The sequence below is a fragment of the Bufo bufo genome, chromosome 4, assembly GCF_905171765.1.
Source record: "Bufo bufo chromosome 4, aBufBuf1.1, whole genome shotgun sequence".
Classification (NCBI taxonomy): domain Eukaryota; kingdom Metazoa; phylum Chordata; class Amphibia; order Anura; family Bufonidae; genus Bufo; species Bufo bufo.
Genome location: NC_053392.1, coordinates 219685988 through 219709635, shown reverse-complemented (window position 1 = coordinate 219709635; position 23648 = coordinate 219685988). Strand labels below are relative to the sequence as shown.

Sequence of the window (23648 nt, the reverse complement as noted above, 5' to 3'; positions counted from 1 at the left end):
ATATGTTCTGAACTGTGGTATTTGGTTCTACTGGGGCAGTATTTTGTGCATTACTATGTTATTCTGTTGGCCCCACGTACTTGTGTTGGCCACTTTTAGTTTTTTTCAGGACCACGTAAAATTCCTAGTCCTTTATCTGGTCAAAGTTATTTTAGAAAGGAAGGGGGCAGCTGATGACTCTAGAACAAGGCATTTTTGTTTAATAAGATACATTATAAAGTTTCTTATACTTGCTTGTACTATTGATTTATGCAGAGTTGTGTGAAAAGGTAGTGAATCTTTAAGTCTTATTCAGATTTTTCCTTTATGACATGCATTGAAGGTGACAAATACTGCTATTTTTTGTTTCATAAATGTTTATTGTTGCTCTTTTTAACATATATAGTAGACAAATGCTGTTGCTCTATATTATTTAAAAAGACAATCTTGAACAATTTGTAGTAATTCTACCATTGGTTCACCTGGACATGTTTTCAGTTTTGATTGTTCACTTGGAAATTCAATATTATCAAACTTTCCATGCTTCCCAGGCTTTTCATATTTTTGAGGTTGGTGGACAATGGTAGGATGTGGTACACAGTCTCTCTTAGCAGATAGATAGTAAAGCTCAACTGAACCTTTTGATCTTTTTTCAAAAGGTTTTTTAATAGAATGTTCTTCAGATGAGCTGCCATCCTTAGATGCGGTATGATTGTGGTGATCATGATGATGATGGTGAGGATGGTCATGATGGTGAGGATGATCATGATGGTGAGAATGATTATGATGGTGAGGATAATGATGATGGTGATCATGTCGGCAACGATGATGTTTATGACCCCTGTGGAGTGGGCATCGCCCATGCTCACAATTGCCAGGTGCCTCTTTGCCTTTTCCTGACTCCCCAGCATCTTTTTGCATTTCTTCTGCTGCATCTACGCCTGGGACTGTGTTCTTTTCTTCTCCTTGTTTATTATTTAATCTAACTGGTCCATGACCACAAAGCTGATGTCTATGATCATCATAGTCTTTATCAACCTGAAAAGAAAAATCATATTCAGGCTTTTGTTTATTAAAAAAAACTATATTTATTATACTAAACAAATAGATAAAATCAATTTAAAGGGATTTTCCGCGAGTTTAATATAGATGGCTTATCCTAAGGAAAGGTCATCATTATGTGATCAGTGGTGGTTCAACTCCTGGCACCCTTGCCGATCAGGACCCCCTTTAGTAATTTTCTAGTTTTAATCCATTATAGATAAATTGCTGTATAATAAAAAGTCATGGGAAACTAAAATATTTTGGGGTCATTTATCAAACTGGTGTAAAGTAGAACTGGCTTAGTTGTGCATAGCAACCAATCAGATTCCACATATCATTTTCCAAAGGAGCTGTCAAAATATATAGATGGAATCTGATTGGTTGCTATGGGTAACTAAGCCTGTTCTACTTTACATCAGTTTGATAAATTACCACATTTGTCTACCAATTCCTTACAATTTAAAAACCATCTAGTTGTTGTCAGTGAATGGAAACATTCTCATTGACATCTTGAGGCAAAAATCTGCTAAGATCATGTCCAACTGACATAGGTGCACAGCTTATTAGGCTAGGTCTACACGACGACATTTGTCACGCGACATTTTGTTGCACTAATGTCGCGCGACAATTTTTATAATGGCAGTCTATGGTGTCGCACTGCAACATGCAACATGCTGCGACTGCAACGCAACAGTCGCAGAAAATCCATTTGAGATGGATTTTTCTGCGACTGTTGCGTCGTAGTCGCAGCATGTTGCATGTTGCAGTGCGACACCCTAGACTGCCATTATAAAAATTGTTGCGCGACATTGGTTCAACAAAATGTTGCGCTACAAATGTTGCAGTGTAGTTGTGCCCTATCTGTCGCACGACAAATGTCGTCGTGTAGACCTAGCCTTAAAGTTTGAGAACTCTCTTCTAACAGTCTCTGACCCTGAGTCAGAACAGGACAAGTTTTCAGCCTCTGTTTGTGAACGAGTAACTGACAACAATCAGGGTTCTTAAAAAGGTAAGTAATTCAAAGACAAGGTTTGTTAGAAACTTACATAACTTTACATTATACTGTGATTAGGCTACTTTCACACGTTGTTAATTCCGGTATTGAGATCCGGCAGAGGATCTCAATAGGTGAATTAAACGTATCCATTTTGATTTTGCACATCATGATGCATCCTTTCTGTTAAGCTTTATTCACACGTCAGTGTTTGGTAAAAAAAAAACACGGATCTGTCACCATTGACTTTACTTGTTTTCAGTGCTGGATCCATTTTTTTCAATTTTTTCTGACCGGACACAAAACTGCATTTTGCAGCGGTTTTGTGTCCGGTCACAAAACAGAATGCTGCCTGAACAGAAGAGATCGTGATGCATACTGAACAGATCTCTTTCTATTCAGAATGCATGAGGACTAAACAGAATTTTTTTTTCTCGTGCTATTGAGATCCTCTGCCGTATCTCAATACCGGAAAACAACAACCTTACACCAATCGTTAGGCCTATTACACACAGTTGTTTTTTCAGCATTTGAAAACACATAGTCATATAAACTCCTCATTACACCAAGAGTTTGAGATGTTTTATGGTGTTTTCCTTTTGCTATTGAGACAAAAAACTGAAAAAACACTATACTCAGACATGCTGCTTTTGATAAAAACATTAGTCAGCAAGGGTTTAGCTCAGAACATGAAGCCAATAGCACTGTGAAACACTGCGAAAGTGGCCTAATGCTATATTCATTTCCATTTATTCTGGTTATTAAAGGATATCCCCTATCCCCTGGATATGACAGAATAGGGGATAGCTAACTGATTTGTAGGGTTCCAACAGCTGGGACCACCTCTGATCCCAATGGAGTGCCACTCCATTCATTCTATGGACTTTCTGGGACTGTCAGAGACAGCCGAGCAGCTCCATAGAGAATGAATGGAGTGGCTGGGAGCATTTAGGTTATTTTCTCATAAATTACAAAATTTGGAAATAAAACAAAAGTATGGCACTCTCTGCTTCTAGGGAAGACACCATACTGCAGCATACAGAAGGCTTATGAATCCCATAATGTAAGGCATAATGCTGCCATATAACACACAACTTTACTATGTGCATTGAATCTGCCAATACCATGAGATGTCAGTTGCAATTGCTAATTTTGACTGACCCTTGTTTGAAATATCAGCAAGAGCAATCGTTTGGCCAATCACTTACCATTGAACTTAAGGCCCAGGAACTCATTTTTTTCTTTAGAAATCGACTCTTTAGTCTGGCACATTGGTGATTGGATCATTCGCATGAACAATTCCACTGACGAGTCATTGGCGGCTATGATCGCTGTCTCATGTGTATGCAAGTGTATTTCTCTACTATTCTGAGTGAAAGGCTTCCCGAGTAAAAAAAACAACAACACATGTCTAGTTCAAAATGTGACTGATTATCAATTTGAAGCATGTACTCAGCTTACCCTTGGGTTGTAGATGTCACAGGACACGTAATACTTTTCTTGCCTTTCAGGTGTGTGGTAAACACCTCCTGTGCAGAAACCAACATGCTGTGGAAAGGGAACACCTCAGTTATGTCTGCTGTTTATTACTTTGGTATTTGCAGCTAACAATCTCTTTTTTTGTCTTATAACTCTACTATCTGACAAACATACCATGCTGAAACCTATAGCAGACTGACCCCCATATGTTGGTGCGGTCAAATAATTATTTTTTTCCCCAGAAGCCATAAATTCAAGGTGATGTTTAAAGGGAACCTGTCATGTTAAACATGGTGCCTGAGCTGAAGGCATCATGTTATAGAGCAGGAGAAGCTGAGCAGATTGACATGTAGTTTTATGGGAAAATATTCAGTATAACTTGTTAGGCTACATGCACACTTTTTTTTTTAACAGCCAGTGAATAGCGTTCGTCCAAAAATAGGACATGTTCTATTTTTTGCCGTTTTCACGGCCGGATGGACCACATTAAAATCAATGGGACTGTTTTTAATGGCCAACTGACAGGAATGTACCCGTCTAACGGCCGTTAAAAACGGGTACACAGGCCATTTAGGGGTTAAAAAAACGAAACCTCACCTCATCCACTTGCTCGCGGTGCGGCAGTCTCTTCTCTCTTCATTGAGCAGGACCTACAGAAGGACCTGCGATCTGCGTGGTGACGTAACCATGTGGGAGAGCACAATGACGGACAAGAAAAACTGATGCAAAACGGACATTAAAAATGGACACACAGCCAGAAAATGGATGCACACACTGATGCAAAATGGCCATGAAAAACTGACAGTGTGTCAGTTTTTTTGTCGTGTGCATGAGGCCTAATTCAGTCATATAAATTCCAGCTCATTCTGAGCTTTAAAGTCTAGGAGGTGGTCCTATCAGTGTATCGGTATACACAGTCATAGAGGGAAGGCTGGCAATCATTTCAATACATTTCTATTCCACAAGCCCTTAAATGGGTTCTCCGTGAATTCATAAAATAAATTTATTGAAAATACTTAAATATTACTTGTCATAATCACACAGGAGTATAAGTTACTTCACAACACTGAGCTAAATAACTGCCTCAGCCTCCTCTCTGCTGATAAGATCTTCTGCTGAATCTCTGCAGGAATTCATGAAAAGATATGAAGTACAGAGAGGATGCTAGTATAGTGTAGTATATATTGAGGGTAGCTGCCTCTTTTAGATTGAGCACTACCCGCTCATCTGCCTGGGGCTTCTGAGCAGAGTATATATGTAGCTGGTTCCTACACTGCCCTGAATATTGTAGGCTTAGTCAAGCCCAGGATAGGCAGTGTTAGGGACCCATCTGCAGAAGCCACCTTGACACCTGGTAGATGGGCCCTACACACGTTTGATCAAAAATGTGTGCAAAGAGCTTGTATTTTTTTTTACCACAGACTGTGGTAATGTGGGTCTGTGGTAACAGAGACTGCATACAAGTGCTGCTGCTCATTAGTCACATCCCCACCCTCCTCTCTGTAATTCATGTCTCCTCATGAACTCCAATCCTACAGAGATTTAGCTGTAGATCTCATCAGCTGTATTCAGGATTATGACAAGTAGGAGAGGAGGATGAGGCAGCTCTTTACCTTAGTGTTGTGAAGTAACTTGTCCACCTGTGCGACAGGTTGTGTGTGCACTAATAGGACGGTGGCCATGTTATTTCCCCCGATGATTGCTCCCTAGAGAAAATGAGTCATTATAACTAATGAAATGTATTTAGGAATATACTTATAATATAGTAATATTAAAGTATTTTTAGTAATTTTATTTTATGAATACCCATAGAATCCCTTTCCACTTTCCTGAGTGGTGGTTAAAGGCAGCCAGAACATTCTCACCTAAGTGTTATTTGGACTTAATAATGGAATGACGTTCAAATTCTGAGGCACACTTTCACTTGTGTGTGAATAAACTCTAAAGGGGGTCATTTAAGAACAAATATATGGCACTTTTGGCATATATCTGTGACAGATTGCGGTGCAAAGGTTATTTGTTCTGCAATCTGTGACTTTTTCCCCTTTTTCACTGCTCACGACAGGTCTAAAAAAGGGGGCATGGCGTGGGCGGGTAAAAGGGCGGACCAGATGGCCCGTCTCATTTATCATTTTCTACGTCTGTTTTAATGTAGAAAATGGTCTAAATGTACACCAGCAAGGGAGCTGATTTAGATTTAGACAAGTATAAAGTCTGCCTACGTTATGAACCGCCATTGCAGAAGGGACAGCGGCCCAGCATCTAAATCGCCAGTCTTCATAAACGTCCCCCTAAGTTTCGTTTAACCCTGAATGGTTTTAGAGAGTCATCCTTCCCTTCACATTGGTTGCATGTATGTAAGGATAAGCTAAACATCCATCTGCAGCCTGGCTCACATAGGCTACGTCTACCTGCGGCAGCCAATGGTCACATGAACAATTTGACGATGGTTCATTTGGCCTTCATCATCAATTCCCTCCTTCACCAGCTACATAAATTGCTTATAAACCAGACCAATTCAGATTGTAGTGGAGAACTTCCAAACCCAAACCAGATTCCTGCACCTTCTCTTCCTAAACAAGTTCACTGCTATGGACATCTTTTTATGATTTCATTTTACTCATTGGTCTTTATAAAAATTTGTCAGCAGTTTTAACGATACATGCGGTCAAACATCATTTGAGACTATCTTTCCTGAGTTCTGTCAGGTGATATAACAGCTCATGTAGAGGGCTTATTGTGATCTCCTGACCTCATAAACACTCTACAGTATAAGCCATATTCTTATTAGTTTGCTAAGAGTTTAGCTAGAATGAGTGTTTATGAGTTCAGAACATCACAGATAAGACCTTTACATAAGCCATTAGCTGACCGTTTTTCATTCATAAAAAAATGTATTAGTTTTAGCAATAGTATAGCGGACTTTGTGTGTGTGCAATATACAAACGTACACACATTTTTTTCCTTTTTGCTTTCATAAAAAATAAAAAAAATATAGGTATACATTTTAGCTACATTTAGTAATATTTATAAAAAAAAATTAAAAACCGCAAAAGCTTAAAATGTCCAAATTTCCCCAAGATGAAAAGCTTAAAGGGTCATTGTGACTACAGCCAAGCCTTACAGAAACCCATTATTCATAATTACCCAAAGTACCACCACCCAATATATAATTTAATCTTGTGCTGACTGGTATCTCGATCATGAATCCCCATGTCCGTGTTTCGGCCTAGTTATACGCTACTGCGTGTTGGTTTCTCACCCTATATAACCCTGTTAACGGACCGGGCTTATATCAAACGAGAAGCTGGTGGCAGTCTTCCCGGGCGGAGGAAGCACTGTTTCACTGGGGCAGTGAAAAGGGTCCCTCAGCTTGTTGCCTCTCTGTGTCCATGTGGACAGGAGGAGTCTGTGAACATTGTACCAAGCTGACCTTACCTGCTCCTCAGGGACGGCGTAACGTCATGCCTTGGTAACCAGTATACCGTATCTCACTGGCTCTACGTATTTGACGTCCTGGCTGCAGCGAGGTGCGGCATTCGTCACATAATGAATCGCCCGGCCATGATGCCACTGGGGAATGGCCTAGACCTTCTGCAAGGAAGTTTTCCTGCAAGATCCGTGTTGTCTGAATGGAGGTGTGAAATTGTACGCAAGTGGCCTGCTTGTCCAGGACCTCCTGTGGAGTTCTGACCTCTGCTATCTGGCTGCGTTTTTGAAGCAGGGCCCCCTTGTGGAGTTTGACTTCCTCTGCCCACTCCTGGAGCATATGGCAGGAATGAAATCATACTCCATATTCCTCACAGTCATCATAAAAAAGTAATTTTAAAGGAGCTTCTAATGTTTTGGCACGGTACAACATCTGCAGTATAGTGCCATAGAACCAGCACTGAACAAGCACTGTGTCTACAGATAGGAAACAAGATGCTGCATCCTGTTCTGGCCCTAGCGATTATGTGACCGCCGGGCCCAGAGACTGCAGGAGCTGCCAGGCCTTCCTAGACCTCAATCGGCTCTGCAGTAAATCTGTACTGTGCCACTGCACAACCTCAACCCTAGTTACAGGAGAAATCAACAGTAAAAAAATAATAAAAAAAATGTTATGTTAAATGTCCCTAAAGGTCTTGTATGACCTTATGGGGGACACAAAGTGTAAAAAAAAAAATGTTCAGGTGTAAAAAAGTGCCCTTTTCCCGTAATCAAGTTATTTAAAAATTTTAATTTTTTTAAAAAAATTGACATATTTGGTATTGCAAAATTATGCTGAAACAGCTATTTTTAGTCACCTCACTTCCCAAAAAACATATCAAACGATCAAAGAGTCATATGTACCCCAAAATGGTACCAATGAAAACGTAAAAAAAGAGCCCTCACACAAGACCATTGTAATCTAAAAAAAAATATGTCTCTAAGATTTTTTTTTTCAAAAGTACTCTTATTGTGTAAAACAAAAAAATAGACATATTTGTTATCGCCACGTCCGTATCAGCCATCTGGGGACAAAGCAGCTTTTTTTGTGCCCTTGGCCTCCCAAAAACATAATATCAAGTCAGCAAAAAGTCTTATGTACCCCCAAATAGTACCAATAAAAATACAGTCTGTCCTGCAAATGGCAAGTCCTTAGACATCTATATTGGCAGAAAAATAAAAATGTTATGGATGTTAGCATATGGTGATGCAAAATACTAAATATTTTTAATAAAAAGTTATTTTATTATGCAAAACAGTAAAACATGAAAAAAACTATACACCTTTGGCATCGCCATAATCATATCAACCTGCAGAATAAAGTTATCATATCATATGTATCACATAGTGAACCTCATAAAAAATAAAAGTAATAAATAAAAGTAAAAAAGCATTGACAACATTTAAATTTTTGCCCACTTCACCTCCCAAAAAATGAGATTAAAAAAAAGATCAGGAAGCCAAATGTACCTCAAAATAGTGCCAATAAAAACAACAGCTTGTCCAGCCAAAATAAGCACCCACACAGCTCAGTCAACAAAATAATAAAAAACATATGGCTCTTAAAAAACATTTAAGCAATTTCATTTCATGCGGCTCCTTCCCTTCTGAACCCTGGCATATCGCCAAACTGCAGTTTTAGACCACATATCGGGTGTTTCTGTATTCAGTAGATAATGGGATGCAAATTGTGGAGTGATTTTCTCCTGTTATCCCTTGTGTAAAAGAAAATTTGGGCCCATTTTCTTATAAAAATAATGTATTTTTTTAATTTCCACAGAGTTTTATAAATTCTATGATGCGCTTGTTGGGTCAAAGTACTTACTACGCCCCTTAAAAATTCCTTGGGTGGTGTAGTTTCCAATATGTGGTCACTTTTTGGGGGTTCCCACTTTATGGGTACCTCAGAGTCAACATGGTTTGGGTAACATGACGCCCAAAGACCATTCCAGCACAATCTGCAATCCAAAAACCATATGGCACTCCTTGGCTTCTGAGCACTGTTATGTGCCCATATAGCAGTTTATGACCAGATATGGAATGTTTCTGTAAACTACAGAATCAGGGTAATAAATGTTGAGGTTTGCTTTGCTGTTAACCCTTGATGTGTTACAGGAATAAATGGATTATCTGCAAAAATAAGGGAAATTAGAAAATTTCACCTCCATTTTACTTTAATTCCTGTGGAGTAACAATTCTAAAATTAGTTTTGAATCACTTGAGGGGTGTAGTTCATTTATGGGTGGTTTCTATTATGTAAGCTCCTCAAAGTGACTTCAAAACTGAATTGATTTTGGAAATTTTCTTGAGAATTAAAAAAATTGCTTCTAAAATTCTAAAGCCCCTTGCAGACGAGTGTGCCGGATTCAGAACATGCTGCGATTTTCACGCAACGCACAAGTGATGCATGAAAAACATTGCTCGTGTACACAGTCCCATTGAAATGAATGGGTCAGGATTCAGTGCGGGTGCAATGTGTTCATGTCACACATTTCACCCGGGCGGAAAACTCGCCCGTGAGAAAGGGGCCTAAGCCTCCTAAAGTTGTAAAGAAAATTAAAAAAAACATTACCAAAATGATGATAACATAAAGTAGACATATGGTGAATTTTAAAGAGGACCTTTCACCGATCCTGACATTGTGAACTAAGTATCATGACATATACTGCGGCGCCCAGGGATCTCACTGCAGGGATCTATTATTCCTGGGCGCCGCTCCGTTCTCCCATTATGTCCTCCGGTATGTTCGGGGACTTGGTTATAGTAGGCGGAGTCTGCCCTTGGTTTTTTTCCGCTGCATAGTGTTTCCTATGAAGCCCCTGTCTGTACCAGGGCTCCATCTCCACAGGAATCTAGTAAATTTCTCATAGACTCCAATGCTAATGCGTTAAAATCTATGACAATAGCAATCTAATGACTACTTGTTATATTTATCTATGGGAACTATAAAAAAGTGTAAAAAAAAAAACGTTTTTAACATAAAAAAATGAAAAAAATATAAAAATTCAAATCACCTCAATTTCCCCAAAATAAAAAAAAGCACATAATGGGTATCACCACGTGTGAAAACACCCATACTATAAAAATATTTTCCCCATATGGCAAACTGCGAAACGGAATAAAAAGTGGCCAATTCAGTTTTAGGGGTTAGAATATTTGGTGATAAAAAAATAAAACAGATTTTTTTCCAAGGTATTTATTATTTTACCAGTATCAAAATGCAAGAAAAACACCGGGTTCACTGGTTAGTTTTATCACACATCGAACGTTGTAAATAAAAACCCTATAAAACTGTGGTAGAATAGCTTTTTTTTTTTCCAGAGGATAGGTCATCAGTAAAAAAATTCTCTGAAAACTCTTTTAAATCTCACCGATCAAGTGCGTGTCATGATTCATTTGGAGTCTTTCATTTATTAGAGACAACAAGAAAAGAATGAATGGTGATGTGGTAATTTGTACCAACCCCTTTCAGTATGTCTAATGCCCCCTCATGTGGAGAACATAGAAAGCACAGAACCGTGATTCACTGACATGTGAACAAGCCCTTACAGTATTTTGTGATAGTACATTAGTAAAATATAAAGCTGCAAATATATAAAGGATCAAAAGAATATGAAATAATACAACTTACTGCATCCTTGTCTGCACGGAACACGCAATCATCAAGATTTACATCAGCTTGTGTTCTCAAACACTCAGTTTCCTTTATGATGAATTCAAAGAAATACAATTGTCCAAACTTATACTAGAAAAGAAAAAAAATGACTACATTATATAAAAAGCAGTCATAATGGAGTTGTCCTTTATTCTTTATTGTCTATTGTGTTTTTGTTTTCTTTATATTGAGCAGTTAGCTATATGTATGTATGTATTTATGTTCAACGCTGTTTCTTTCACATATACTGTTATGGATTTACTGTATCATACTAGTAAGAAATGTTCCATTGACAGTTCTACTATCATCTCTCTTTTTCTATACCAAGCTGGTAAGGAAACTAAAGATACAACCAGAGCACTCGCCATCATTTTTATAATTGGGAATGCTTCTGGTTTCAATCTAAGGCTAGTTATACACTAGCATAGCCAAATACTGCAAGCACCAGTTTTTGTTGGGCAGAATGCTAGCACTAGTAACATAGTATATAAGGACGAAAAAAGAAATTTGTCCATCCAGTTCGGCCTGTCATCCTGCACGTTGATCCAGAGGAAGGCAAAAAAAAAAACTGTGAGGTAGAAGCCAATTTTCCCTACTTAAAGAGGACCTTTCAGCGATTATGACAATGTGAACTAAGTATACAGACATGGAGAGCGGCGCCCGGGGATCTCACTGCACTTACTATTATCCCTGGGTGCCTCTCCGTTCTCCCCCCATTATGCCCTCCGGTATCTTGGCTCACTAAGTTATAGTAGGCGGAGATTTCAGTCACTAAGTTATGGTAGGCGGAGTCTGCCCTTGTTCTGCCGTAGCGCTGGCCAATCGCATTGCAGAGCTCACAGCCTGGGAGAAAATAACCTCCCAAGCTGTGAGATCTGCGCTACGATTGGCCAGCGCTACAGCAGAACAAGGGCAGACTCCGCCTACCATAACTTTGTGACCGGAGATACCGGAGGTCATAGCGGGAGAACAGAGCGGCGCCCAGGGATAATAGTAAGTGCAGTGAGATCCCCGGGCGCCGCTCTCCATGTCTGTATACTTAGTTCACATTGTCATAATCGGTGAAAGGTACTCTTTAAGGGGAAAAAAATTCCTTCCCGACTCCAATCAGGCAACCAGACTAACTCCCTGGATCAACGACCCCTCTCTAGTAGCTATAGCCTGTAATATTATTACACTCCAGAAATTCATCCAAGCCCCTCTTGAACTCTTTTAGTGAACTCACCATCACCACCTCCTCAGGCAGAGAGTTCCATAGTCTCACTGCTCTTACCGTAAAGAATCCTCTTCTATGTTTGTGTAGAAACCTTCTTTCCTCCAGACACAGAGGATGTCCCCTCGTCACAGTCACAGTCCTGGGGATAAATAGATGATGGGAGAGATCTCTGTACTGACCCCTGTTATATTTATACCTTATAATTAGATCTCCCCTCAGTCGTCTTTTTTCTAAAGTGAATACCCCAATGTTGATAAACTTTCAGGGTACTGTAGTCCCCCCATTCCAGTTATTACTTTAGTTACCCTCCTCTGAACCCTCTCCAGCTCTGCTATGTCTGCCTTGTTCACAGGAGACCATAACTATACACAGTACTCCATGTGTGGTCTGACTAGTGATTTGTAAAGTGGTAGGACTATGTTCTCATCACGGGTATCTATGCCCCTTTTGATACAACCCATTATCTTATTGGCCTTGGCAGCAGCTGCCTGACACGGTTTTTTACAGCTTAGTTTGCTGTTCACTGAAATTCCTAGGTCCTTTTCCATGTCAGTGTTACCGAGTGTTTTACCATTTAGTATGTACGGGTGACTTGCATTTTTCCTTCCCATGTGCATAACCTTACATTTCTCAGTGTTAAACCTCATCTGCCACTTCTCTGCCCAAGCCTCCAGTCTATCCAGATCCTTCTGTAGCAGTATACTGTCCTCTTTTGTGTCAATTACTTTGCACAGTTTAGTGTCATCTGCAAAAATTGATATTTTACTGTGCAAGCCTTCTACAAGATCATTAATAAATATATTGAAGAGAATAGGGCCCATTACTGACCCCTGAGGTACTCCGCTAGTGACAGTGACCCAATCTGAGTGTGTACCATTAATAACCACCCTCTGTTTTCTATCACTGAGCTAGTTACTTACCCACATACAGACATTTTCTCCCAGTCCGAGCATTCTCATTTTATATACTAACCTTTTATGTGGTACAGTGTCAAATGCTTTGGAGAAGTCCAGATATACGACATCCATTGATTCGCCGTGGTCAAGTCTAGAACTTAACTCCTCATAGAAACTGATTAAATTAGTTTGACATGACCGATCCCTCATGAAGCCATGCTAATATGGTGTTATTTTTTTATTTTCATTGAGGTTTTCCAAGATAGCATCTCTTAGAAAACATTAGCCTATAGTTCCCGGGCTCTGTTTTTGGACCCTTTTTGAATATTGCCACTATATTTGCTATGCGCTAATCCTGTGGAACATTCCCTGTCACTACTGCTGGAAAATGACGGAATTCCCGTTGGGTTCTATTATAGTCAATAGGTTTTTGACTCCAGCCTTTTCCAGCTATGCTGGATGCAATGAACTGTGGCAGGCAATTCTTCTGCTGAAACAGCCTGCCGGAAGATTTGTGAAAATAGCCTAAGTAGATCAAAAATTCTGTGCTGATAATTTTATATCTTAATAGGGGACCTAAGGTTTCCAATACAGATGTCCAAATCAGTAAGCTGCTCCTGAGCTAAAGAAATCTATGTTCTATAAGCAACTCCCAGTGACTGTAGGTAGACATATTTATGTCTTTAGGCAGTGTGTTATTAAAAAATGTTGACATTTTTTTGTTAAACATTTATTTTCAGAATTTTTCATGATTTTTGTTTAAAAATATCTAAACATGCAGTTTTCACACTGGCCACTAGGCCTAATGTCGAGACTTCCTCTTCTTAATACAGGTAACTTTTCAGTAGCCGTTGCGTTATCATCACAGGCAGGATTAGAATGACATATCACCTTAGTATAGATAACACAGGATCCACCATTCACAACAAGTGTGATCACAGCTTTTCACATTCCTGTTACAGTCACATGCCTAGAAAATTCTCCCATAGAAGTCAATGATAGCAGCTCTAGTCTATTTGTGTCTGTGGCCCATGTGGCTGTTCTCAAACAGGAAGTCTTGACATATTTTATGCCTTGTAGCCAGTGTGAAAATTGCAGGATTATAGGAATATTTTAAAATATAGATAGGGACATGGAAAAAATGTTTTACCAAAAATTCTAAATAAATACGTTTAACATAAAAACTTGATTTGGCCATGTAAAGGGAACCAAGGGATTTGGAGCACTGGTATACTTAGCACTAAATGAGCTCTACATTTTGGACCTAAAAATGTAATAGAAGGGGGGCGGAGCTTGCCAATGGCCGAGTGAGCAGCGCGCACTCAGAGCTCCTGACTATCTCCGGCAGTTATTCAGAGCCCAGGACACAGTCGACCCACATATCACCATGAAAAACAGGGGGAAAAGAACGTCGTCCACACCGGCACCGGTGGACAGAAAATCCGGCGCCATGGAAAGATTTCTGGCCTCCAGCTCTCAGCCGGTGAGTGGCGCCAAGACAGCCATGCGTCTTAAGATGGCGGACGCACCTCCTGAGGAGAAGATAGCGGATCAGGACGCCGCAGCAACATCCCCTGACCCTAACCACTCACCGCCCGATGTACCGAGTATCCAGTCATATGCAGGAGCGGTTCACAGCCCGTCTTCAGCGGTCCCTTCCTCACCCGCCATGACGGACAGCAGGCACTCCTCACCTAGCTCCTCACCTCAGTCACACCGCTCTCAGGGGCGTCCAAGTATTGATGTACAGGCGACACCGTCCTCACCGGAGGAGGAATGGGACTGGAAGGTCCATCTTAAAGCTCTGCCTACAAAACATGAGCTGAATGCTCTCTTCACAAAGCTAGAAGCGTCACACAAGCAAGATATTGCTGCCCTGCAATCAGACCTCAAGCAAGTGGGCCATAGAGTGTAGGATGTGGAAGCCATTCAAGAACAGACCCTCCAGACACTGGAGTCTCATCAGCAGATCCTGCAAGATCATACAGGTCAGATCCAGGACATACTGAGTCATCTTGATGACATTGAGAACAGAAATAGGAGAAATAATCTCCGCATAAGGGGAGTCCCAGAATCTGTTCTCCCACAGGACCTGGAACATTGGGCTCAAGGCCTCTTTGTCAAGTTGCTTAATAAAAATCTGGATACTCCGGTCGAAATTGACAGGATCCACAGAACCCTGGGTCCGAAACTTTCAGATCCAGCTCGCACGCGCGACATAGTGTGCAGGATTCATTTCTTTAAAGAGAAAGAAGAGATCCTCAAAGCCTCTAGGAGCATGCCGCCAAATCTCCAGGATTACCCCGGAGTGCTCATCTTGCCAGATTTAGCTAGGCGCACACTCATGCTGAGGAAAGCCCTTAAACCTTTATTGATCCTCCTTAAGGACAATGATATTATATACCGCTGGGGCTATCCCTTTCAGCTCTTCGCCAGAAAAGATGGGAAGTCTGCCACTTTCAAGACCATCACTGACCTCCAGAAAATACTGGACACTTTCAACTTACCTTCTGTTAGCCTTCCTGATTGGCCCAGACAGCGAGAGATGATCCCTACGCCACGCAGAAACCCCTGGCAGACGGCGCTCCCAAAACAACAGAGACCGCCTAGAAGCTCTCGCACGTCTAAGGACTGATCTGTCTATTTATTGAGAGGCTCCAGTCTCTAGTTGCAAGTGATTTATTTTTCTCTCTAAAAGAGGCCTAGTTGTACAGGCTCTTTAAAATACTCTTAATGCTCTACCTAATGTCTTGACAGTTTGATTTTGACCTGTTTTAACCATTTACTACATTGCTTACCCGGAGACAAGTCAGGCAGTCGCAATGCCCTTGTCTTCTCTTACCCCCAGTAAGTATTACAACACCTACTGAGTGTTGTATATGACGAATAGTCATTACTTAGTGACCGTTGAACCGATTGTTTGGTTCCTGTTACTTCTCAGATTATCATTATCTGTTCACTGATATCCCAGTGTTCCCTTATTGTATTGTTTGTTTGTCCTACACCTTCCTCTTGTTTTCCCCCCTGCGTGTAGTCTATCCACACACCCTTGACCCCTATCCCTCCCATCCACCATGGCAGGATTGTTGTCATTTAGCTCCTTCAATGCCAGGGGCCTCAACAAACCTGAGAAATGCAGTCAAATCCTATACCGATTCCATAAAAAGAGGATCATGATAGCGATGATTCAGGAGACCCATTTCAAGATCTCGTCCATCCCAAATTGTAGGAACAGGTACTACCCTACCTGGTTCCACAGTCCACACCCAGACAAAAAAGCAGGTGGAGTCTCCATAGCTTTCCATAAAGCCTTTCAACCCAAGGTCTTAGCCTCTGACATTGACACTAAGGGGCGCTATATATTCCTTAAGCTTGCACTTAATGATCACATATTCACTGTTGCTAATATGTACTTCCCTAACCAGGGCCAGGCTTCCTTTGGGACCAAGCTATTGAGAAGATTGGCAGGCTTTGCTGAGGGCTCCCGTATTATCTTGGGCGGTGACCTTAACATGACCATGAACCCTGAGCTTGATTCTTCGGTGGGTAAGTCCACGATCTCTCCTTCTGCATTACGTAAGTTCAGAACAGCTCTCACATCCCTCAGGTTGGTTGATCTTTGGAGGGTCTTGCATCCGGGTGTCAGAGATTATAGTTATTATTCCGCTGCCCACAACACATACAGCAGACTGGACCATCTCTTCGTATCGCAGAGCTTCTTGGACCTTGATCCTCGATGCTCGATCGATTCTATGATATGGTCGGATCATGCTCCGGTATTCGGACTCCTGTCCCCAACCCACACATTCCCTCGCACATTCACTTGGAGATTAAACGATAATCTCTTAAATGACGCGGTATGTTCTGCAGCTATAAAGAAAACCATTGCTGACTTTGTTGCGGACCATAGATTGGATAATACTGCTTCACCTCTAAAATGGGAAGCACTCAAATGTGTGGTTAGAGGCGTTTTTCTGTCCCATGGGTCTCGGCTTAAAAGAGAAAGGACACATAAACTAGCTACTCTTTTTACAGAGCTTGACTCTAAAGAGGCCATTAATAAAACTTCTGCTTCAGACTCTCTTAAAGCTGAACTCTCTTCCATTAGACAGCAGATATTAAAAATTTTAGACCAAAAATCTCTTTGCTTGAGAGACAAAGTTAAACGAGGTTACTACGAGTTTGGTGACAAGTGTGGTAAATGGCTGGCGAAAGCTTTACATCCGCGTATCCCTCTTACACATATTCCCTCGTTGAATGTAGGTTCAAATGGTCAGATACACGCCCCGCTTGAAATTGCACGTGAGTTCCGGTCATTTTACTCGGACCTATACAACTTAGATCACACATGTACATCTGTTCCAAGATCGTCGTCCCACGACGTACAAAATTACCTATCCCAATTTGGCCCCTCGAATCTTCCAGATGATGCATCTGCTGGTATGGAGGAAGATTTTTCCTCATCAGAGCTCCTATATGTCCTTAAAGACCTCAAAAATGGGAAGAGTCCCGGCCCAGATGGGTTGACCGCACGTTTCTATAAATACTTCACGGATGATCTGGCCCCCATACTACTAGATACATTCAATTCTATATCCGCCACATGTCCTTTCCCATCTCAAACCCTTCAGGCCCATATTACAGTTATCCCCAAACCGGACAAAGATCATTCCCTCTGTTCCAATTATAGGCCCATCTCCCTTCTTAATATCGACCTGAAAGTATTTGCCAAAATGCTAGCCTTAAGACTACACCCCCATATACCAAATTGTATTCATAGAGAGCAGGTAGGATTTGTTCCAGGACGAGAGGCCCGCGACAACACCATTAAATCTATAAGTCTGATCTCTAAAGCTAAACAACTAAAGATCCCCATGTGCATGCTCTCGGTGGATGCGGAGAAGGCCTTCGACAGGGTCAGTTGGCACTTCCTGGAAAGGACCTTGACAAATATTGGAGTAGGTCCCAAGATGATAAATAGAATCATGGCCTTATACTCTGGCCCTACTGCTCGGGTTCGTGTCAATGGTACTCTGTCTGATTCCTTCCCCATCTCAAATGGAACACGACAGGGATGCCCTCTCTCCCCGTTCCTCTACATTCTTGTTATGGAATCTTTAGCTAATGCCCTACGGGCTAATGACGCAATTAAAGGCCTACACATTGGTAAACGTGGAACATAAACTATCACTGTTTGCCGACGATCTCTTGCTCTACTTAACATCCCCTAGAATTGGACTCCCCTCGGTACTGAAGGAATTTCGGATTTTTGGGGCATTGTCCAACTTTAAGGTCAATGTCCAAAAGTCTGAACTTTTAAATGTCACTCTCCCTCCTCGAGATGTTACCGCACTCAAGGACTCATTCTCTTTTAAATGGGCCCCAAATAAGCTTAAACACCTGGGAACCTACATCTCTTCTGATACTTCCCACTTGTTCAAGCTCAATTACCTTCCTATACTCCACACCATTGAAAATAACCTGCGTACTTGGTCAGCCTTAAATGTCTCCTGGTTCGGTAGAATAAACACCTTAAAAATGGACGTTCTGCCCAGGCTCCTATACCTATTCCAGACAATCCCCTGTCGGATCCCAGCCTCTTATTTTGCAAGACTAAGGAAGCTTGCTTCCCGCTTTATATGGGGTAGATCCAAAGCCAGACTGAGCTACAATCTCATGATTAGGTCCAAGGAACACGGGGGAACGGGTTTGCCTGACTTCCTATCATACTACAGAGCAGCGGTTGCCAATTGCGTGATTGACCTTACCCTCAATCTCGAGAAAAAGCTATGGGTCGAATTAGAACACGCTCTAGCCCCTGATCTAATTCCGGGCGTTTTCTGGTTCCCGTCAAGTACCCTGATCCAAATACCTATCCAAAGGCTATCACCTTTACTATCCTCTCTGGTAGATGTATGGTCTAGGTTCGCCTCCACGGCCCGATTGGCCACGATCCCTGGCCCTCTCACAAACATATCTGGTCATCCGCTGATGCCAGCCACACTGTCAGCTCTGCCAGCTCTCGGGTTACACTCCAGGGTCAAAGACATATACTCTGTCAGAGGGATTAAGGATCTTAAAGATTTAGGGCATCTTATCCCTGACTCACCAGGGCGATGGTTCCACTACTTACAATTACGCAGTTTCACTAGATCTCTGGCACCCGGTACGCAACTTCAATCCTCCTTATCTGACTTTGAGAAACTATGCCTGGCTACTTCAGCTCCTAGGCATTCTATATCCCTTATATATGCCATTCTGAACTCAGGAGAGATCGGGGATGACACAGAGGAATTCCCTGCCCCGGCTAAGAAAATTATGCAATCATGGGAATCTGAGTTGGGATGCCCCCTAACGCCTGATCAGTGGAAGAGATCCCTTCTATTCACTCATAAGTCCTCGATTTCCTGTAAGATACAGGAACTCAATTACAAGATCTGGTCTAGGTGGTATAGAACCCCGGTTAAGCTTAATCAGTTCTACCCTTCGGTGTCGGACACATGTTGGAGGTGTTCGAAATCTAGAGGCACTATGTTACACATTTGGTGGGAGTGTACAGGAGTGGCAACGCTATGGCGTGACATTTTCACGCTATATGAACATCTATACAAAATCCGTATTCCTATGTCTCCCCAGTTAGCTCTTCTGTCAGTTTACCCGGGCAGAATCAAGGTGGTCAGGAAGGGCATCCTCAGATTTTTTGTCATAGCAATGCGCCAAATAATTCCTCGAGTCTGGCGCTCAACAGAAAGTCTTCTCAGAGTCACTTGGGTTGGGGCTTTGGATTCTCTGGCGCGCCTGGAGGAGCTGGGTGCCGAGGACCAGGGTTCTGGAGTGGCTCACTCTAAACAATGGGAAGCCTGGTACCAGTTCCGCACATCTACAGGTTTCTTGGGTTGGTTGACCTCAGGCTCTTTTACTTAACTTACTCTACATAGTCTGACTGCAATAAAATCTTGTCTGGACTACGAGTACAATACCTCCTCCCCTTCCCCTCCTCTCCCCTCCCCCCTTGATCCTTCGTCTTGTCTTCCCCCCTTTTTTTTTCCTTTCATCTTATATTGATGATTATGGATTTTATCTCTATATGCTGAAATGATATGTGATTCAGTAACCTTCTTATATTTCTTATGTCTAAGTTTACATGGTTTTCAATAAAAAATAATTGAACCATAAAAATGTCATAGAAGTCAGGGGCCTTGTAAAACCCCCCCAAGCCTGCACTTAACCTGCATATTAAATGCTGCTTCTGGCAGAACCAGTAAGATCACAATCCCCTGCAATACAGTAGTATTGCAGTGTATTGTACAAGCAATCTATCACGACTGGCGTATCGATCACATACGTGACGCAAAGGGAGGGAAAAGGGAAGGCCCTGTCCAAGGGAGAGGGAAAGGTGGTGACCTCTAACTCACCTTGAGGCTGGCACCTGACTGCCTTGACGTCCCTAGACGGGTTTCTCACCCGTACGCCGATCTCGTGCCTAAACCCTGGCTTTCCCTAAGATGATCCCTAAGTAGTAAATAGGGCGGTGGTAACACTAGTCCACACCATTAACACTAAAGGGTAACACCAAGGAGAGGACAGACAATACAGACAAAACATAAAATCCCAGGTGGGCGACAACAGCAGACAACAAAAACCCAACAGGGATCCGGAGGGTAACGCTCTGGAACAACAACTAGGAATAACAGCTACACAGCTTCAGTGGGTCAGTATAGAAGTCCAGGCAGGAAGCTCTATATCTGGCAACCAGAGAAGTGGGAGAGGGGAATATAAGGAGGTTGGGAGTGCCGGACAAGAAACAGCTCAGGAGAAGAAGCTACGGATCCCTGAGTGAGACAAAAAGGATTGCAAGGCAAACCCAGAAAGCTACCATTAAGTAACAGCGCGATCTTTAGACATAGAGCGCGCAGCCACCCGCTGCGACTTCCTGACCCCGGGTATAACGGAGTCAGACGTGGCTCTTGACACCCTCGTGACATAATCAGAATATGCCAACACAAAGCATTACTTTTAAAGTTTGAAAGTAGTGATATATACCAAAAACTATTGAATGTATATTATTATCACTGTTATTACTGTAAACGTACTGACCAGAAGACTAAATAGCATCTGTCTGCAGATTTGTGCCTTTCAAACTGGCTGACCTGTTCCATGTGCACTTGGCAGCTGAAGGCATCTCTATTGGTCCCATGTCCCATATGTGCCCGCATTCCTGAGAAAAATGATGTTTCAATATATGCAAATGAGCCTCTAGGAGCAATGGGGGCATTGCCATTACACCTAGAGGCTCTGCTCTCTCTGTAACTGTCATGTCTTCTGCACTTTGATTGACAGGACCAGGCAGTGTAAACGTCATCATGCCTGGCCCTGCCAATCAAAGTGCAGAGGGCATGAAAGTTGCAGAGAGAGCAGTGACTCTAGGTGTAACGGCAACACTCCTGTTGGTCCTAGAGGTCCATTTGCATATATTTAAACATCATTTTTCTCAGGAATGCGGGCACATATGAACATGGGACCAACACAGATGCCTTCAGCTGCCAAGCGTTCATCAAGAGATCAGTCAGTGTCATAGGTACAAATCTGCTGACAGATGCCTTTTAAGGTTATCAAGTCCTTTTTACCATATAGTGAATGCTGCAGAAAAGAAAAAAGAAAACCCAAAAAAGAATGCTGCAATTGTGGTTTTTTTCTATTTCACCTGACTTATGTAAAAAAAAAAAAAAAAAAAAAAACCCACAATGTACTATATGGAATATTAAACAGTAAAAAATACAATTCATAAAAAACTCAAAAGATAAAAAACATAAAGATAAAACCAATTAGGGTTTTTGGAAGGCAGGGAAAGAAAAACTTGGCTTGGTCCAAGAGTTTAACTTGTATTATAGTGCATATAGCAATGTGTCCCGTGCTCATATGATCTTATGACTCGTGTTTCGGAGGGCATACGGTCATGTGCAAGGACCCTAAAGGATCTTTGCAGAGAGCAATTATTACCTTATTATTTACTGTGCAGCAATGTTGGTCCTTGCAGTATTTGCACAGGGGTGAGCCGTGTACACTGAAGTGTGGGCCCATGCAGTATGTTCGCCCTACGCATATCCTGCATGAATGATTGACGTTACAGTGTACACAGTACCCTCCACATGACTTGCACCCTAAGGCCCTTCATATCTGTGCCTTCTAGACACTGGCTGGAGACTGGCTTGTGCAGCTTTATGTGCAGTATATCGTTTTTCTAAAAGATGGCTGGACTATTGTACTTCTAGCTCCTCATAGATTGTAAGCTCTTGTGATCGGGGCTTTCACTGCTGTTAGACTTTTTTATTAGTTGTGTCACAATGTAATGCCTGATCTGGTTTTTCAATTGATTGTGTCAGAAATAGACAAGGCTGCATGCAAGTAAGGAGCTTCCATGCATAGCTGCATCTTACCTGTGTTCTCACTCTTTCAATTACAGCCACTTTGAAATGATGCGTCTTATTGCTGTCTTCATTAAACTGCTGGATGACGCGATTAGCCTTTCTTTTTATGTGTGGGGTGATCTTGTCCATTAGAAAGGGGCTGCTTGGGGAAATATGACCAACTGCCCTAGAAGGAACTGATAATAAAAGGGTCATTGAATGAGCAGATTGATTTGACAGGAGCAGCCGACGTCCTACATTATACGTTGCTCTTACCTGTGCCAAGGGTGCAATTATAATTCAAGAGACTCTGACTTCTCGATGGCTTGGATATGAAAGTGATGACTTTACAGTGACCATATACCTGGAGCATACAAGTATAGAGCTTTTAAAGTATTCTTTTTTCTATGCATATTTTTAGAGATGAGTTTACAACAATGGAGAAGCTCGGTGTTTACACAGAGAGTTGGCAAGAAAAAAATCAATGTTGATATATGGAAGGTTATGCACCTGGACTGAGGAAACAACATGTACAGTTTTGTATTAAAGAGGACCTGTCACCCCTCCTGACGTGCCTATTTTCATAGCTACATGTATTCCCTATGTAATAACAATTCTGGAACATCTCTTCTTATGGCTCTATGTTGTGCCATTCCTTTATTTTTTCTATTAGAAGTTATGAATGAATAGCCAGCAGTCTGCAGTAAGGGTACAGAGGGGAGGTAACCAGTTGGGGGGGGGGGGGGGGTGTACCTGCACAGACTCACTCTATCCAATCAGTGCTTCCATTTTCAGACTGTACAGGTACACCCCCCCCCCCCCCAACTGGTAACACCCCTCTGTACCCTTACTGAAGGCTAATAGCAATTCATTCATAACTTCTAGTAGAAATATTAAAAGAACGGCACAACATAGAGCCAAAAGAATAGATGTTCCAGAATTGGTATTACATGGGGAATGCAAGTAGCTATTAAAACAGGCACGTCAGGAGTGGTGACAGGTCCTATTTAAAATTAAATAATACTTTACTGAGTAAAACTACTAGTGAAAAAGATAGTGGTGGACAGTACACTTTCCATTAGCAACCAGTGTCAGACAGCTGCTGTCAAGCCAAATAAAATCATGGCAAGATAAAAAATGGATAGCACCCATAAATTAGCACCTAGATATCTCCAAATACTCAAATTCCAAACATGCAATTTTTTATTGTTCCACTCATTTCAAAGCGGATAAAGGGGTTCTACGGTGGGTTAATGCTTATGGCCTATCCTCAGGATAGGTCAATATCTGATCTGCAAGCGTCTGATTCCCTGTACCCTGTTGATCAGCTGTTTGAAGAGGTAGTGGAGCTCATGTAAGTGCTACTTCCTCATAATTACCTGCCCATTGACTCGATTGTACAGGAGGTGCAGTGTAATTACGACTGATCCTTCCCATTCCAGTGAATGTATTGTAATTACAAGAGACAGGACACACAGGTACTGTAATTTTGAAGAGGAAGTCTTCAAAC

At 41.7% G+C, this 23648-nt stretch overlaps 1 protein-coding gene across 1 annotated transcript in view; it reads right to left on the bottom strand.

Annotated features, from left to right (window-relative positions):
• Positions 1–338: 338 nt before the first annotated feature.
• LOC120999118 (fetuin-B-like) overlaps positions 339–23648 on the bottom strand; it is a 42049-nt gene continuing 18739 nt past the window's right edge. Inside the window, exons 4-8 of the mRNA XM_040429989.1 lie at positions 22415–22502; positions 22169–22335; positions 10596–10709; positions 3479–3565; positions 339–1017 (exon numbers count right to left, since the gene is read on the bottom strand). Coding sequence (XP_040285923.1) covers positions 409–1017; positions 3479–3565; positions 10596–10709; positions 22169–22335; positions 22415–22502 — 1065 coding nt within the window. The 3' untranslated portion in view covers positions 339–408. The remainder of the gene's footprint in view (positions 1018–3478; positions 3566–10595; positions 10710–22168; positions 22336–22414; positions 22503–23648) is intronic.